General features: G+C 44.0%; 1 protein-coding gene across 2 annotated transcripts in view; it reads right to left on the reverse strand.

Moving 5' to 3' along the window:
* Positions 1–174: 174 nt before the first annotated feature.
* ddr2a (discoidin domain receptor tyrosine kinase 2a) overlaps positions 175–19,075 on the reverse strand; it is a 52,046-nt gene continuing 33,145 nt past the window's right edge. Inside the window, exons 4-18 of one of the 2 annotated variants that reach the window (XM_079506730.1) lie at positions 15,549–15,651; positions 13,507–13,735; positions 12,441–12,588; positions 11,187–11,289; positions 9,224–9,404; positions 8,159–8,402; positions 7,196–7,261; positions 6,920–7,056; positions 6,319–6,487; positions 5,683–5,915; positions 5,176–5,303; positions 4,635–4,832; positions 3,922–4,156; positions 3,195–3,344; positions 175–2,746 (exon numbers count right to left, since the gene is read on the reverse strand). In XM_079506730.1, the coding sequence (XP_079362856.1) occupies positions 2,615–2,746; positions 3,195–3,344; positions 3,922–4,156; positions 4,635–4,832; positions 5,176–5,303; positions 5,683–5,915; positions 6,319–6,487; positions 6,920–7,056; positions 7,196–7,261; positions 8,159–8,402; positions 9,224–9,404; positions 11,187–11,289; positions 12,441–12,588; positions 13,507–13,735; positions 15,549–15,651 (2,456 nt within the window). In that variant the 3' untranslated portion in view covers positions 175–2,614. Of the gene's footprint in view, positions 2,747–3,194; positions 3,345–3,921; positions 4,157–4,634; positions 4,833–5,175; positions 5,304–5,682; positions 5,916–6,318; positions 6,539–6,919; positions 7,057–7,195; positions 7,262–8,158; positions 8,403–9,223; positions 9,405–11,186; positions 11,290–12,440; positions 12,589–13,506; positions 13,736–15,548; positions 15,652–19,075 lie in introns of both variants that reach the window. The other variant, XM_079506729.1, reaches the window with a different exon arrangement.

Here is a 19,075-nt window from a genome sequence, read left to right on the forward strand (position 1 = left end):
CGAGGGGATAGAACAAGTAGGACTATTACAGATTTTATTGTTTTCATTTTGTCCATCATACATATAATTAGAAACAATGTAACTTGTTATTTTATATAGCCTAACAACAAACAAGCTCATTGCAAAACAAACATTTGAGAACAAATCATGAAAACGATAGGATTCGATGTTTATTTTTTCTGTTTTTATTTTATTTATTACAAATATACATCTGCCATCAATTAATTTATAACGTTCACACACACACAGTGAGATGCTGTGAAATGCTATAAACAGGTTCCTTTGTCTGAATGAAACCTTTCTTCATGTCTCATTTCTATAGACTGAACTGTGATTGAAAATGGACAAAATTAATTGCAGACCAATTGTAATATTTAACTTACATGTGTAGGCCTACAGACAGCAACAGGTAGCTGTCACAGATAAGGCAAAGGGAGAAGGGAGTGGGGCCAATGTCCACCGACTCCTATAAAGCTCAGGGGCCTCTGAATGCTGATCTAACCTGATCTAACCTGATCTAACAGTTCTAATCTGTGTAGTGTGACACTTAAATTTGTTTAGACCATATATAAAAAATAAAAAATAAACAGACATAGGCCTACACATTATAATGCAAGTTCGGGTCAAATTGATTCAAAAGGTCCAAGAGAGAATCTGGCATTGGCAACATTAATTCATAAATAAATAGTAATACTTTAATTGGACGTGAGCACCTGGAACCTTAAGGTGAATGGTTTCTTGTTTTAGATCACTATACATCATAATTTACTACCATCTATGCCAGTAAGCTGTCATTATTGTATGCAATACATCTGCTTAACCAGTATTCCAGTAAAACAAATTTCCCATTCCTTAACACATTTTTGTATCCTTTTCAAAAGGGACAAATATGTCGTTTTGTGAGAACTTGCTCTACACACCCACAACACACTTTGTTACATCTTTACAAAGACACGTACAGAAACAGATCCATCTCAGCACACAGCTAACAGCCTGTATTCTTGGACTTTTGCAAGAGAATTTCTCATCACGTATCAAAATAGCACGCTGCTGACATTATTTAGCATTCGGCTGACTTTTGGACGTAGAAGAAAAGGGCACTTGTTTGTGCAGTTTGATTGTGTTTTAAAGAAAAAATAAAAATAAATTGAAGAAATAACCTATAAAGACTGCAATGTTTGACAATGCATTGAGTGGAAGATGAGAATCACAATCTTTAAGAACATACTAATACACAAACATTATCAACAAAACCGCACAAATATGGACATATAAATAATACAAAATATTGATATTTTTTAAATCTACAAATATCTATTGAAAATACACAGTCATATACACTGATGGTCAAATACCACTGTCAGAAAAATGGTAGAGGGGAGATTAGATAGGAATTACATTACAATTATAGGAGTTACATGATATCCATAAAAACTCAACTAGCTTGGTGATTGTCTGAGAGACTGAGATGAAAAACGTGTTTAACCACTTAAACCCTCTAATACTTGGGTGCTTGGATGCTTACTTGACTGGGGTCGGCTCTGTACTTGGTCCGCTATTTTGTCCGCTCTACTCCAAATCTCTTTCCCGAAAATAGCCGATCGAGACGAACGTTCCCCCCAGAAGAGTGATTCCAGGGTTCAAGTGGTTAAAATAACAGTGATGGGTTTTTGCTGCACTCCCTTTTATGCCTTGTACATTCAAGCAGTCTTCGAAAAGAAAACACAAGAAAGTTCTTCAATTCCTCAAAATTGCATCATTACATCATTATTGTAACATCATTATTTACCAATCCATGAAACATTTTAACATGGGAACTTTTAATTCATTAACAAAATGAAATAAAATAACCTTATATATTTGTTTTGTTTTAAAAAGTGCCAAATGTCGATTGCTACATTTCACTTTGGCTTAATCAGGACACAAAATAACCAAAGGTCAAAATCTTTACCTACAGGTCGTGCCTGTAGTGTGTGTGTGTGTGTGTGTGTGTGTGTGTGTGTGTGTGTGTGTGTGTGTGTGTGTGTGTGTGTGTGTGTGTGTGTGTGTGTGTGTGTGTGTGTGTGTGTGCGTACGTACGTGTGTGCATGTGCGTGTGTGTGAGTGTGTGTGTGATAAAAAATGTGTTTTGTTTTGCATAATTGTATCCTCTTATCCAATGTGACTGTGTTAACCGAGCTCACACACCAAAGTGCCTGTCCATCATATCATTGTGGTGTGTGAGTCCATGGCTCCTTGAGTGCTCAAACAGTGTTTCCAAATGGCAGCTCAGAGCCCCACAGTGCTGGATCCCAGCCTGTTTAGTATTGAACCATGATAGCTTAACCCTGGATTGCATTTACACTGTAAAATCCAGAGTGTTGATTTAACTGTGAGACCGTCACACATGCATGGAACCAAATGGACCCCAGTGTTAATGTAACTCTGAGAATGTACCAATGGAACCAATATGGATAATTTGGGTCGCAGGAGCAAACGGGTAATTATTACTCTTTGAGATTACAGTGTAGAAGCGTCGTCTAAACCTACTTCGTGCACCATTAGTTGGAGAGTTAAGAGGACTGGGAAAGGCTGTCCTGTACATCACTGTACATGGCTGTACATGAGCCTCAGCTTAAGGCTGGCTCTCCAGGAGGGCTCTGTGTATTTCCTGGAATGAGGGCCTCTCCTTGGTATTCCTCCTCCAGCAGCTCAGCATGATCTTGTAGAGCAAGTCTGGACACAGCACTGGCTGAGGAAGGTAGATCTGTAGCACACAGGGAAATGTGGGTGAGACTTGGACAACCACTGCATTCGTGATGCGTTTGTATGGTGATCGTGTTCAGAATTGAAATCAGAATCGGGACACTTCACAGTACTTCTTGGTAGTGACACTTCTGAGCATAAAACGCTTATTATGTTATTTAGATAGCCTAGCCCTAGATATACTGTTTGTTTAGACAGATGCTAGGTTTGATGTTTACTTGGTATCCTGTAGTTACTTCAAAGCACTATGTTGTTTTTCATTGCACTCTACTTACGTGACATTTGCCATGTCGTTTGTTGACTGGGGTTCGTGCCATGTACTATTGTACTTTGATGTCGCACTTTTAAGTCGCTCTGCATACAAGTGTCTGCTAAAATGTCTGAATTGTAAATCGCAAGTATAGGCCTACGCTACATGGACATGTTGATCATTGATGTGTCGCGCGTACCTGTCTTTTCTGGTCTCTGAAAAACTCCCCTGTGTTTTCTATCACCTGCTCATCTGTGAGCTGGGAGTATGGCTGCTCCTTGCAGAAGGTCAGCATCTCCCACAGGGTCACCCCAAATGCCCACACGTCACTAGCCGTGGTGAATTTACCCTGAAAGGGAAAACACTGTGTTAGTAAGGGAGGTACAAAAAAAAAAGCTTAAGAAGTCCATCAAACTATTGGCAGATAATGTAGCTGAATCAAGTTACTATATTTAAAAATCCTAAAAAACATTTTGAAGAAGACAACAAGATCTGAATGCAAGCATGTATCACTTAAGTCAATGTGTGTCATTTCTTTTCAGTATTTGTCAGACTATCTTTCCCATAGAGATTTCCAATAATATTATTTTATTATTTTAAGCCTAGAATTATTATTTTAAGCCTGTGAATTATGTTTCGACAGAATCAAATGTTTTATGGTCATGATTCACCAGGATCCTGGATGGCTTGTTTCAGGTCTTAAATTAATATTTTTGGAAATCTTTATGGAAAAATGAATGGGGTCTGGAACAATGGAACCAGAAAATGGTTCCATTCCAAACCTCACTGCTTTATATGCCCTATTTGCATATGGTGTAGGATCACACCGAAAATGCAAAATGTTGCAAGAAGCATCAATAGAAACTACTGTAGGCCTATGTGTAGAGCTGCAAGTTATTGCACACTTGTCCACTAGATGTCCTCACCAGCAAAATGCTCTCCCATGACATCCAGCGTATGGGCAATACAGCTCTGCCCTGAATGCGGTAGTAGTCCCCACTATACAGATTCCTGCTCATGCCAAAATCCGCTATCTTTATCGTGTAGTTTTTGCCCACCAGGCAGTTCCGTGTGGCCAAGTCACGATGGACAAAATTTAGGGATGAGAGGTACTTCATCCCCGATGCTATCTGAGTGATCATGTAGCACAGGTTGTTGTAGCTGCAGGAGAGAGATGAGAAATAACATAATGGAATGAAACACAGGAGAAAAGGTGCAAGACATACAGTATACTACACGTGTGCTGCGCACACACGCGCGCACACACACACACACACACACACACACACACACACACACACACACACACACACACACACACACACACACACACACACACACACACACACACACACACACACACACACACACACACACACACACACACCCTTGTAGGTTGCAGTCACGTACTCAACATCAAAAACAGTCAGTCAGTCAGTCAGTCAGTCAGTCAGCCAGTCAGCCAGCCAGCCAGCCAGCCAGCCAGCCAGCCAGCCACCCTTTCTCTCACTCAAGGTGCGTTCAGACTTGGATGGTTAGAGCGGCGCGATTTCATACAAAGTCAATGCAAAGACGAGAAGTTGCACGAACGGAATATATATATTCAGGTCTGAACGCAGCATTACCAACTCGCCGGTACCTGACAGTGGGTGCGTTGCTGAGCAGGGCCAGCTGACCCTCAGGCTCATGGCGAGACAGGAACTGGTTCAGGTCTCCGTTCTCCATGTACTCTGTGATCATGCAGAGAGGGTCGCTGCAGATGCACACAGCCAGCAGACGGATTATGTTGGGGTCCTTCAGACGAGACATGATCTTTATCTCCTTCAAGAAGTCGTTCCTAGCCAAAGGAAAATTAAAAGGGGTTATGTCTCCATGTTCTAACAACACAGTAAAATCCCCAGTGTTAATGTATTTGTAAGAGTGAACAAACGTAACCATGTGGACCTTTACACGTCCATTTGGTTGGTAAATGGTAAATGGTGCATTTATATAGCGCCTTTATCCAAGGCGCTTTACATAGATGTGCATTACATTCACCCATTCACACACACATTCACACACCGATGGCAGCGGAAACAATCAGGAGCAATTATAGGTTCAGTGTCTTGCTCAAGGACACTTCGACACTAACTCTGGTTGCATCTGTACATTCTCGTAGACCCATAGTGGGTCAGTAATACCTTGCATTCTTGTTGGCATCTGCGCGGAGCATCTTGACAGCCACTAGAACTGGCTGGTCCTCACTGATATCAAAGGAAAACTCCTTATTCATGAACTCCTGCATGCCTTCGGCCTCACACAGGTGCACCTGAGGGGAGGTGTGCAGGAGCAGAGGGGTGAGGAGGGGACAGAAGATAATTTATTCAATCAATGTTGTACTGAATGTAAAATAAAAGTTAGTATTGCATTTGATAAAATAATCTATACAAAATAATAGCAAAAATAGCATATCTACAAGGTTACAACACTCCACAAAGGCACATATGATAGGGGTTAAGTGGTTAATCAGACTATCAAACTACTCAATAAAATACATGTTGATAAGCCTATATAAGAAATTTAAAAAATATAGAAAAACCTGCTTCTTCATTATTTTATGAATGGAAAAAAGTAATCGATAGTACAATCGATAAGAAGATAATGGATGGCAGCCCTAAAAGTGCTACAAGAAAACATGGAAGACGGACCTCTCCAAACTGTCCCTCCCCCAGTTTCTCTTTGAAGTTGAGCATCTTCCTGGGGAACTCCTCCACGGCCACATCCTTCCCTGACAACAGGTCCATGGTAACGGCGGGGATGGCGTACGTGTTGCCTCCTGTGACCCCCTGAAGGTTGACGATGTCAGCCTCCGCATAGTGTGGGACACCATCTTGGCCTACGGTTGTTGTGGTGGATTTAGAAGCTGCTGTGCTGGTGGAGGCTGGAACACAACACAGCAGGGGTGATGGTAACATGAGAATCTAGAAGGGATGATGTTGAATATGTGTGTGCGCACACGCGTGTGAGCGTGCGTCTGTGCGTGTGAATGTGCATGCATGCGACGTGTGTGTGTGTGTGTGTGTGTGCGTGCGTGCGTGCGTGCGTGCGTGCGTGCGTGCGTGCGTGCGTGCGTGCGTGCGTGGAAATTGCCTGCAGTGTGTGCAGAATAGATGCATATTATCAATAATAGTATCAAAAATAGCAAAAACAGCAGCTCAAAAGTACATCTGCTATTTTGATCCTTTTGTGTGACACTGTAGTATGATCAAGTAGGGCATTCATTTACAACAACAAAAAATCATAAAAAGTTATGTGACTATGTGTGTCCACAAAAACACACTAACCAGAAACAGGCTCATCGGGCGTCTGAGAGAACTCGGGCAGCTTGCGTATGAGGCGTGAAGGCTCCTGGTAGTCTGGGCCCAGAGGAAAGATGCGCTCATAGGTGGAGCTGGACTCCTGCTCGCTGGCCGCAGACGACTGGTTGTTGTGGTTGTAGGCGAATGTCTCACTCTGTAGTGACAGACTAGCAGTTAGTTCATCGTCCAGCATCCTCCGAGAAGCCTAGAATGAAGGACGTGTGGGCGGTGAAACACATGTGACATGCTGTGGCATTACTGTGATATGCTCTAGTTTAAAGTTTAGTTGTGTTCCAGTGTCATTTGCAATAAATAGCAGAGCTACAAGCTTGTATATCTGCTATTTGCGGCATGCAAGTGATGCAACACTAGAGTATAAATCAGACTTTGCTAGACGTGACACTCTGTCACACCCATGGCATTAACATACATCTTGGGTGATCGAATAGCAGTACGATCATGCATTGTTGGTGTTACAATGGTGTAAGTGCACCAGGCCGAGACACATCAGAGGTTCATTGAAACATGACTGCTACTGTACATGAATTACTAAGTCGTTTCATTTTAAAACGGTTTATTATCTTACCTTCTCCAACATCTTCTGCCACACTTGCCTCCACAAGATGATGACAATGATGGCCACGAGGATGAAGATGATGGCCACCAAACAGCCGATCAGAATTCGGGTGTTGCTGTCATCTACTTTGTGGGTGGGGTCATCCCCTGGGGAGGGGATAAGCAAAGATGCCCTTTGATTGAGAGAGTTAAATTAACACTCAGGATTTGACAGTTCATATGTATTTGTGCGTGCGTGCGTGTGTGACTGGGTATATACTGGGCTTGTTTGTATAGAGTTACTGACCTGGTTGTGTGCTTGTTGGAGGGCCAGTCTTCGGGGGAGCCAGGGTTGTATTGTACATGGCTGTATCTGAGAGGATAAAGGAAAGAGGTCTTGATCATTGCTGTCGGGCAGAAACCTCTTATCTCCATATGTAAACCTTTTGTGTTTTCTTCGTAAATTAACGCCTTCATACTACAGCGCCGCGCTTTGAGCTTGTATATCTGCTACTTTCGCTACTTTTGTATTGGAATCCTGAAAAGTAACAGTTTTGGACATATGAGTTTTCCAAGCGACAGAGATGGTATTTTAGTGTTGTTTCAGATACATGTATATTGCATTTTGAAGTGGCTCAGTCTCAATACTCAAGAAGGTTACATACAACTAAAACTTTGTGAATTGTGTGAGCCTCACAAACATGGGGCCAGATCTGAACTGCCAGAACTGTTGTGTAACTGAAATCGAAACGGTTTAGTACCCATATGAGGTATCAGCAGCCACATGTCCTTTCAATGTCCTTGAGCTGGAAACCGAACACCTAATGTACAGTATGTCCTCACTCCTCACACAGTGAGGGTCACTGAGCATCAGCCAAATCTATTTCAAATGTTCAGTACTTTTACTTCTACTCCACTAACACCTCAGAGGCAAATATTGTATACCTTTTACTCCACTACAATTATTTGAAAACTTTAGTTACTAGATACGTTGTACAACAAAACCACTTCAGACCTACTGTATATGTACTTTGGCAATTTGAAAGTAGCCAAGCGATGCGTTGTGAGCTTTTTATACATTTGAAAACTTGTGAAATGAGACGTTCTATATTATGAGTACTTTATACTATTGGTTACATTTGTAATTTTATTCAAGTAAACTTTGAATTCCAGACTTTTACTTGTAACAAAGTATTGCAGTATTGATACTTTTAAAGTACTTTTAAAGTACTCAAGAATGTGAGTACTTTTTCCACCACTGTCTGTGTACCTGACTGGAAGGTGATCTCACTGAACAGCATCCAGGCATCGGCAAAGTAGAACTGGCACTTGACGGCACTGGCCATCTGATTGGCCAGGTTGACGGTGACGAATCTGGCGCTCGGGCTCTTTTCGTCCACCACGGGGCTGAAGGAAAGGGGCGTGGCCTCCCAGTCAGGAGGCTCGGAGCGGAAGTAACACACGACCTGTCTGAAGACCTTGACGTGCCGCAAGAACATGTTGTTACAGTGGACCTGGGGGCATATGAATGGAGAGTTTGATGTTATCATCGGGCCCAGAAATGGAGCGAGAGAAATAGTGTATGGCTGGATGGAAAGTCTATAATAGTCCTACTGCTGGATGTGATATATATCATTGCTGTTGGGGAGAGGCCTCTTATATCCATATTTTTACTTTTTGAGTTTTTTTATTTCTATTTTTGAGTGGTGCAAACCACTCCAACAACCAGCTTTGTCTGTATCTATGTTTGTGTACCTGTGTACGTACATGTCCGTGCAAAGGTGAGCATGGTTGCTATGGTTAGTGTGTGACGTCACTGACGTCAAGACCTTGCACCACTCAGTTCACACGGGTGTGATTTTTTTATTAACGCTCCACTTGATTATACTACAGCGTTACACAACAGCATCAAAAGTAGCAGATCTGCAAGCACAAAATGTGTCTCGAAACGTGGGGCAAAACAATGTGATTTGATCTGCTACGTTTGAAATTAAATCCTGAAAAGTAACAGTTTTGTACATATGAGGTTTCCACCCAACTGAGACGATATACAGCACTCTTTATAATTAAGAAATTGTCGGCCTGGACAGCTTGCGTCCGAAACTGTTCAGGCACCTAGACGTCCCAATCCTGACGGCCTTTGCTGCATGTCACTCCCCATCTCTCTCTCCCCATTTCCTGTCAACCTACAGTAACTATACTATCAATAAAGGCATAAAAAGACCCAAAATAAACTTATTTTTTGTATTGTCTAAAGCCAGTGCACATGGACATCACACAGGCTAATGCATAGCTACAGAGAATGAGTTTTAATTAAAAGTGTGAATATGTTCACCTTCATGGTGGTGAAGTTGCGTATGCGGTCAAATTCAAACATGATTTCGACATATCCGCTGGGGAAGCTCTCGTTGGTCCAGCCCACATAGTCATATCCTGGCCACACGTGCACGTGACTGAGTGTAAAATCATCCAGGCCACACACGCCGTCGGTCAGCTGGCCCAGTCCCTCTGTCATGCTGGGTGGGTCAAGTGACAGAATGAAAGAGGCAGAGAGAGATAGAGCACGTAGGCAGACAGAGATGAGGGGGGGGGGGGGGGGGGAGAGAGATTACAATGAAATTAGTTCACTGTTCCATCATCTAAACACCTACCTAAACCAATGGTTCTCAAACAATTTATTTCTTTATTTCAAAGACCCATAACTCTGAGTCGTGTGCAAATGGAACCACTTTGGTTCCATACAGACCTGAATGGGTTCATTTGGAACCCCCTCAAGGAACCCTGAAAGTGAGTGACTTTGAAAGCCACTGACCTAAACAATGAACACATACTTGTATTTTAAACACAAGCATGTTAGCCAAATATAAAATGTGGCACATCCATTCACCACTAGGTGGCAGCATTAAACAGCCAAGTCCTCACCCCAGCTCTCTTGGCTTTGATATTAAAACATGGGCCATTTTCTTTTTTCCTCCTGTACTGTTTCTTAAAGAGAGAGACAGAAGGCTGTGTCATGGAGGACATTATTCACCACGCGGTGACTCAAAAAATGTAACGCAACAAAACTACTCTCATCAGTTCTTCCCCTAAGGTTTTGAAGTTTTGTTATTGCAGCATGGTTGACTCAATCACGCCCACACACAGCAGTGTAAACCGCCATGACCCACACAACTGTCTGTCTCCTGCCCTCACCATGGTGACTGACCAGGCAACAACAATGGCACTGTGGAGGTCCATGGCTCCAAGGTTTGGAGGAGGGGGAGTGCTAAGAGGGGTGGGGAAGGAAGGTTGTGTTTGGTGGTGGTGAAAAAAATAAGAAATAAGACAATCGTAAGACAACGAAGCAAGGCAATGACACAAAACCTCAAGGTTCCCAGTTCGATCCCGGGCTCCCACAGAGTTAGTTAGTGTCGAAGTGTCCTTGAGCAAGTCTCTGAACCCCTAATTGCTCCCTATGAGCAGGTTGGTGCCTTGCATGGTTTCCTCCATAAGAAAGGCTAGATGGCTCACCCGCGCTGCTGGCCAATGGAGAGCTACTCAGCTATGTCGCTATGTGGTGGCCATCTTACCGAGGGGCAGCATAACATTGTGTGATTTGTGTCTATGGGGCATGTACTTTGTAAATAACCATAACTTGCTCAATCTTCAACCGGTTTTCAAACGGTTTGGTTTGTTATAAACGTCAGAGACGTTTATATGACGTTCATATAAAAAATAACATTAAGCATAAAAGCGTCCTGAATCATAGCCACATTGATAATGTTTGTAATAAACCAACCCGTTTGTAAATCCATCAAGATTTGAGCAAGTTCTGTTTTTCTTTTAGCTGCCATAGAACATACTGTGCTGTAGGCTTAATTTGTAAATGTAGAGTGGTGAGTCCAGAGGGAGCGCTTGTTTTACCCTGTGGCTACAAACCACCCCCCCAGGTTGGCAGAGGAAGTGTAGCGCCCAGGATTACATTAGATACTGGGTGAAAAAACTGGGTTGCAAAATCGTGGGATAAAAATTATAAGGAAAAACAACAACAACCACAGACTGATTTTCTTTTCCTGGACAATATAATAGTTTTTGGATTGCACAGTGCTCCCTACCCCACTGACAACAAATCACAAGCCGATTTTGGGACGCGTGCGTGCGTGCGTGCGTGCGTGCGTGTGTATGAGAGAGAGAGAGTGTAATACACAATTTATGTAAAGCGCTTTGGATAAAAGTGCTATATAAATGCACCATTTATAAGACACACACACACACACACACACACACACACACACACACACACACACACACACACACACCTGTGAATGACAGCTCCATCGTACACAGAGTCGTTGAGGTAGACAGGATAACTGGGCAAGTTCATCTGTTCTCCTACAGGAGCGTTGTATGACACCAGCCCATCTGAGACAAACAGTGGGAAACAACAATCAAATTCAGAACAACACCACCAAACCAATGCAGGAAATAGGTGTGTGCGTGCGTGCGTGCGTGCGTGCGTGCGTGCGTGCGTGCGTGCGTGCGTGCGTGCAGGCTTGACTCTGATTAGAAGACAGAGAATAAATTGTTCCTCTCTATCTTTATGAGCTCGAAGATGAACTGTTTGGTGATTAAACACTTTGGAAATGTATGCGTGTTTAAGTGCATGCATATGTGCGTGCGTGCATGAGAGATAGAGAAAGAGAAATAGAGAGAAAGAGAGAACGAGTTACCCCTTGTTTATATTTGGATTTGTATGTAGATCTTTTTTTGTGGCCAAAGGTGCCTGGACCACTGAGCCATGGCCCAGGCCGGATTTGTATGTAGATCTACATAGAATATACAGTAGGTCCATCTTTACATTATCAGAGTTAACTTAACTCTCAGGATTCTGCAACTTCCTCTCTCATCAGCCCTCAAAACCTTGAGTATGTTTCAACTCTCAATTCACTCTTGCTCACATGTGGCCCCTGGCCTCTTACCCAGTCATTCACATGTGGCCCCTGGCCTCTTACCCAGCCATTCACATGTGGCCCCTGGCCTCTTACCCAGCCATTCACATGTGGCCCCTGGCCTCTTACCCAGCCATTCACATGTGGCCCCTGGCCTCTTACCCAGCCATTCACATGTGGCCCCTGGCCTCTTACCCAGTCATTCACATGTGGCCCCTGGCCTCTTACCCAGCCATTCACATGTGGCCCCTGGCCTCTTACCCAGCCATTCACATGTGGCCCCTGGCCTCTTACCCAGCCATTCACATGTGGCCCCTGGCCTCTTACCCAGCCATTCACATGTGGCCCCTGGCCTCTTACCCAGCCATTCACATGTGGCCCCTGGCCTCTTACCCAGCCATTCACATGTCGCTCCTGGCCTCTTACCCAGCCATTCACATGTGGCCCCTGGCCTCTTACCCAGCCATTCACATGTCGCTCCTGGCCTCTTACCCAGCCATTCACATGTGGCCCCTGGCCTCTTACCCAGCCATTCACATGTGGCCCCTGGCCTCTTACCCAGCCATTCACATGTCGCTCCTGGCCTCTTACCCAACCATTCACATGTGGCCCCTAGCCTCTTACCCAGCCATTCACAGCCATAGAGCTCCACCCGCATGCAGACATTCATGGAGTGATCCGTCACTGGCATGAACCGGACGAAACGGGCAATAATGGGAGGCTCCAGGTCCTTCAGGACGATGGCGTAGGCGTTCCGGTTCCCCTCGATTACCTGTGAGAAGAAGACAAACAAACAAACACCTTGACCTTCAGAACCCAAACTGAAACTTAGATTATGCACCTCCAATATCAATCACAAAATCATAGACTCCATCTATATTGGCTGCAGATAAAAGGAAATAACTCAATAACTCAATAACTACCTCCTCCCTGTTCAATGTACTACCATCACTATTATCTATAGTGTCACCACAGTCGTATGTCAGTTAAAACTCTACAACCACTTATAAAGAAATGATAAGAAGAGCAGTGGTCTTTATCTGTAATTTGTTATAAAGGTCAAAAACTATCTCACGCACGCACGCACGCACGCACGCACGGTCAGTCGGTGTGTCGGTCAGGCCCCTGGTCCCTTAGAATCTCCCTGACATTGACCATTAGCTATTTGGCATCAAGGCCAGAGATCAAGGGTTATCTCCTGTGTAACAAAGATTGTAACATAATGATCCCTGAATCAGTCAAAGTAATAAATGTATTATTCAATTGCTGGATGAAAAATATATGTCTCTGTCGGGTGGAAACCTCAGTCAAGATTCAAGATGTTTATTGTCACAAGGGTGTACAAGTGCATGCACTGTGAAAAACATAGGTTGGGGCTGCTCCATAATACATAGAAACACTCATATGTCCAATACCTTTCAGGATTCAAATTCAAAAATAGCAAAAGTAGCAGATCTACAAGCTCAAAATGCATTGCTTCACGCAGCGGTTCGAGCATGAAAATCTGCTACTTGTGATACTGTGTGACGCTGACGCTGTAGTATGATCAAGTGGGGCATACATTTCACAAAAAAAACACAAAAAGTCAGAAGGTTTCTGCCCAACACCAAGGATCTGTTGATTATTGAATTGGCTGATGCAGTGATGTGTTTATTTATTATCACTTAATTGGGGATATTAATAGACTCACCTGTTTGCCCTTCCTGTTCCTCCAAGAGATCCATCGGCTGCCATCGCGGCTGTACTTGATCTTGTACATCTGGGCGAACTCGTTGCCGATGCCCCCAGCATGGCGTCCCTGGGTGCCCACCAGGGTGATGAAGTGAAGAGAACGCAAGTCAATCTGAAGGAACTCCTTCAGGCTGTCCGGCTCCACTGAGTCGGGACACCACGCACCATCACCTTCCTCAAACTCCAACCTAGGAGGTGGAAGAGAGAGAGAGTTATCCCTTATTTATCCATTGATATTTATGTATGTTGTAGATCAGTGGTTCCCAAACACTGGGTCGGGACCCATTTGTGGGTCGCGGACACATTTTTATGGTTCCCTTCATTTTTTGTTTCCTACATTTCCGGTGCGTGACACGATCCCAACCAATCAGGTGTTAAGAGAGTGTGGGAAGAAGGACAAAGGACAAATGGGGCTGCAGTGGCTCAGGTGCTATAGGGTGGCTGTGTGGGAATGGGATGGCACAAAGCTGCTCATCTATACACCTATATCTGATTTTGTGAAGAATCGTGCAGCAATACTTGGGTGTCCAATTAGTTTTAGTTACTCTTATGTTTGTTCTTTTTTATAAATATTTTAATGGAAAAAATGAGAATCGTGTGAGAATTGTGATCTCAATTCTTATGGAGGAAAACCGAGATTCACATTTGAGCAAGAATTGTGCAGCACTAAGTTAGAGGTTCAATGGCTTGCGCAAGGAGTTCAAAACTTCTGATAAGGGCGTGATGCCAGGATCAAATCTCCTAACCTTGCATGGATGTCTCTGCAGCCTGTTTGGTGAATGTAACGCATGCATTGTAAAGCGTTTGGGAAAAGTCACTATGCAAAAAGAAATTGCTGATCTATAAGCTCACAACAAAGTTCACAACATGTTGTGAACTTGTAGATCTGGTATTTTCGCAGAATGTTGGCCACCACAAAATGGATGCTATAGGGTTCAAGTGGTTAAGACCAATTGCAGACCAAGTAATGGTGAGTGGATTTATAGCACATATTATAATTGCAGTAGGAAAGGAGTAAAATTAGGACAGGATGGGGAGAGAAAGGTGAGAGGAAAGTGAAAGTGAGTGCGGTGGTGGATTTCAGTTCATGCAGTTATAAAAACAGCTCTGTGAAGGCCTACGTCGTAAATTCATTTGAGGCTGTTCATTTGGGGTTAGGGGGCTGGCTGGGGCTTCTGGGAGCCCGGCAAGACTGAAGGGTTAGGGGGCTGGCTGGGGCTGCTGGGAGCCCGGCAAGACTGAAAACACAGCCATTGTCGACCAGAGAAAAAGTATTACATCATTATCCTTGATACTTAGTCAAGGCCACCCACATTTTACAACACGCATGCACACGTGCATGTGTGCACACACAGAGACACACACACACAAACACACCGAGGCACGCACACACTCATGCACACGTACCCACAGGCAAGCACACATGCGCGTGCACGCACGCACACATACACAGGTACAGACTGACGACACATGCACCCCCTGGCCTCCTTAATAATGTGGTTCTGAGTGGAACTGATACCCTAGTTTGTGGTTTACTGCAAATAAACAGCCACCTTACAGAAACAGACCCACCCATACATACACTATCATTATGAAGGGGGTACATATCGTCGCAGTCGGGCAGAAACCTCTTATCTCAATTATAACTTTTTTACTGTAAATTACTACTTACTTGATCATATTAGAGCATCACATAAAAGTCAGTTTCGAGCTTATAGATCTATTTTTGATATTTAAAAAAATTTGAACCTTGTAACGTTTTGGACCGTTTCCACCATTCAGAGATACTATGTGGTGTATGTGATGGTGTGACAGTGCATGCACATTGTACAGTATGGTGTGCGCAATCTGCGCATGCATGCATGTGTGAGCATGTGTGAGCATGTGTGTGTGTGTGTGTGTGTGTGTGTGTGTGTGTGTGTGTGTGTGTGTGTGTGTGTCTGCAGACTTTGCACATGGGTAGACTCAGTGCTTGTTGTGCCTGTGCATGTGCTGGCCTACCTGCCATATCTAGCAGCAGTAGACTCAGACCACTGACTGGAGGCAGAGATGTCTTCATCCTGTATCTGTCCACCAGACATGCCCAGAGGATACCTACACACACCTGAAACAGCACGGGTAGAGTTTGAATGGAATACAAACTGAATAGAACTACAACTTTATTGCCCCACAAACAGTGTGCATTTGCTTTTGGCTTCACAGTGGTAGAGTTTAAATTTGGCATAAAATAAGTTCATAGTCACACCACCAACAACACCAAAAGACACAAGGACATTGAAAAAGAGCAAATCTTTACATTCCAGTTGATATTAATAGTGCATAGTGTGACTTCTATAGCCTAGTGTTGGTGAAAATGCAGTCCGTCTTACAAAAACAACAAAAAACGGATTGAAAAGAGAACAATATAGCACATATGATGAGTTGAAGAAAGCTCCTCGTAGAAAATATAGTCAGTGGAAAACAGGTTTAAATAAATATACATTTTCCCTCAGAATGTAATGGATTTCAATCAGAGGGAAAATATAAGCAGTCACTCAGACACACACAGTCACACACACACACACACACACACACACACACACACACACACACACACACACACACACACACACACACACACACACACACACACACACACACACACACACACACACACACACACACACACACACACACACACACACACACAGCATATTTACCTGGATTTTCAACAATGAGTTGAACTTGTCTCTGTCATAATTAATACACAGATCTACTCTCCCTTCTTAGAACAACCCCAGTGCTTGCTAGCAGCCAGCAGGAACTTGAAACCATATTCAGACAGCCATCAGACATTCTCAGACATTGGTAAAGCTTTTTCTTTTTTACAAACCTGTTCTTTTCCCCAGCGACGTACGGCTGCATGATGTATGAAGCATAAACTATAGGCTTAAGACAGAACTATTTGATTCCCACCTCTGTCAAAAGACCTGAATATACTCAACATGATGGATGGTTTTGACGAATAGGGTGGCCACGGCATGGCCGTTACCTCCATGGTAATGCATGGAGGCGCACGCACGCACGCACGCACGCACGCACGCACGCACGCACGCACGCACGCACGCACGCACGCACGCACGCACGCACGCACGCACGCACTCTCTCCTAGTACTCAAGAGTGTGGTTGCTTGAAATATGTAACTGGATTGGTTCAATTTCTCTGCCAGTCCAAACAGTACTGGTATCCTAACAGATGTAATGTAGTGTGCGTGCGTGCGTGCGTGCGTGCGTTCGTGCATGCGTGCGTGCGTGCGTGCGTGCGTGCGTGCGTGCAGTGGTGGAAAACATAGGCTACTCATTTTTTTAACTTAAGTAAAAGTATCAATACTGCAATATACTTGTGTTACAAGTAAAAGTCTGGAATTAAATGTCCCATTTCACAAGTTTTCAAATGTATACAAATCCTTTGAATCTAGAAGATTTAAAATAGCAGCTCTTGTGAGCTTGATACCTGCTATCTTCAAATGGCCGAAATGTAATATAGGGCTGAAGTGGTTAATGTATGTTTTGTAATAATAATCAAAATCTTCAAAGTAACTACCGGTAGTAACTCAAGTTTTGCGTAAAAAGTACAAAGTGTAATGGAATAGAAGTACTGAAAATCGTAAATACTAATACCAATAGTAAAAAAAAAAAAGAAAGAAAGAAAAACAACTCAAAATTGTACTTAAGAAGTACAGTACTTGAGTACATGCACTTAGTTACTTTCCAGCACTGCATGCATGCACCATGTGGTTGATGGAACCAATATACCCTCTGTTTCCTGCATGCCCATCATCCACCCCCTCACCCTCTCCTCCTCTGTCTCTCTGTCTGTTTCCTGCATGCCCATCATCCACCCCCTCACCCTCTCCTCCTCTGTCTCTCTGTCTGTTTCCTGCATGCCCATCATCCACCCCCTCACCCTCTCCTCCTCTGTCTCTCTGTCTGTTTCCTGCATGCCCATCATCCACCCCCTCACCCTCTCCTCCTCTGTCTCTCTGTCTGTTTCCTGCATGCCCATCCACCCCCTCACCCTCTCCTCCTCTGTCTCTCTGTCTGTTTCCTGCATGCCCATCCACCCCCTCACCCTCTCCTCCTCTGTCCCTCTGTCTGTTTCCTGCATGCCCATCATCCACCCCCTCACCCTCTCCTCCTCTGTCTCTCTGTCTGTTTCCTGCATGCCCATCATCCACCCCCTCACCCTCTCCTCCTCTGTCTCTCTGTCTGTTTCCTGCATGCCCATCATCCACCCCCTCACCCTCTCCTCCTCTGTCTCTCTGTCTGTTTCCTGCATGCCCATCCACCCCCTCACCCTCTCCTCCTCTGTCTCTCTGTCTGTTTCCTGCATGCCCATCATCCACCCCCTCACCCTCTCCTCCTCTGTCTCTCTGTCTGTTTCCTGCATGCCCATCCACCCCCTCACCCTCTCCTCCTCTGTCTCTCTGTCTGTTTCCTGCATGCCCATCCACCCCCTGACGGCCAAGCTACACCAGGCTTTTCAGTGCGCGTTTACGCGAATACGCACACACACGCAAATTTAGGCCCAGTCCTATTTTAAGTGCGCGTACGCAGGGTTCGGGTTTTAGGGTAAACGTGCACAAAACGTGCGCGAAAAGCCTGGTGTAGCCCGGCCGTCACCCTCTCCTCCTCTGTCTCTCTGTCTGTTTCTTGCATGCCCATCCACCCCTCATCCTCTCCTCCACTCTGTTTCCTCCTCTCTCACCCTCTCTCATCTCCTCTCCTCTCTCTCTCTCTCTGTCTCTCTCTCTCTCTCTCTCTCTCTCTCTCTCTCTCTCTCTCTCTCCTCCTGCATAACCATCCACCCCCTCACCCTCTCACCCTCTCTCTCTCTCATCCTCCCCTCCTCTCTCTCCCCTCCTCCCTACCTCGTTCTCCTGTGTGGTCTCAACCAACCCACCAACCACTCTCATCCCGCCCGTGGTGGAAAGTAACTACTGTATGTACGTTTACTTACAGTAAGGACTGTACTTAAGTACATTTTTTAGGTACTTTTACTTTACTGGAGTATTTCAAAATTTCAGTACTTTTACTTCTACACCACTACATTTCAGAGGCAAATATTGTACTTTTACCTCACTACAATTATTTGAAAACTTTACAAATAATCTACTTTGAGGATTTTGATTACTACAAAACCAATTCAGCCCTATATAAAATTTTGACCATTTGAAAATAACAGATCTACAAGCTCACAATGCGTCGTGCTATTTTTTAAATTTAACTTTTTTACTTTACTTTTTTATTCAAGTGCATTTTTAATTCTGACTTTTACTTGTAGTATTTCCACATTGCAGTATTGATACTTTTACTTAAGTAAAACATTTGAGTACTTTTCCCACCACTGTTCCCCACACCCTTCTCTCCCCATCGGTGATGAGAGGCCATTAAAGTTAACTAGTTTGCGTTTGAACTCTTTTCATCGCTCAGTGTTTGGTGAAGACTCAGTGGGCTGGGGTGGCTAACTGCGTGTGACACATGCAGCC

The sequence above is a fragment of the Electrona antarctica genome (genome assembly GCF_951216825.1).
Source record: "Electrona antarctica genome assembly, chromosome: 7".
In the NCBI taxonomy this organism is placed as follows: Eukaryota; Metazoa; Chordata; class Actinopteri; order Myctophiformes; family Myctophidae; genus Electrona; species Electrona antarctica.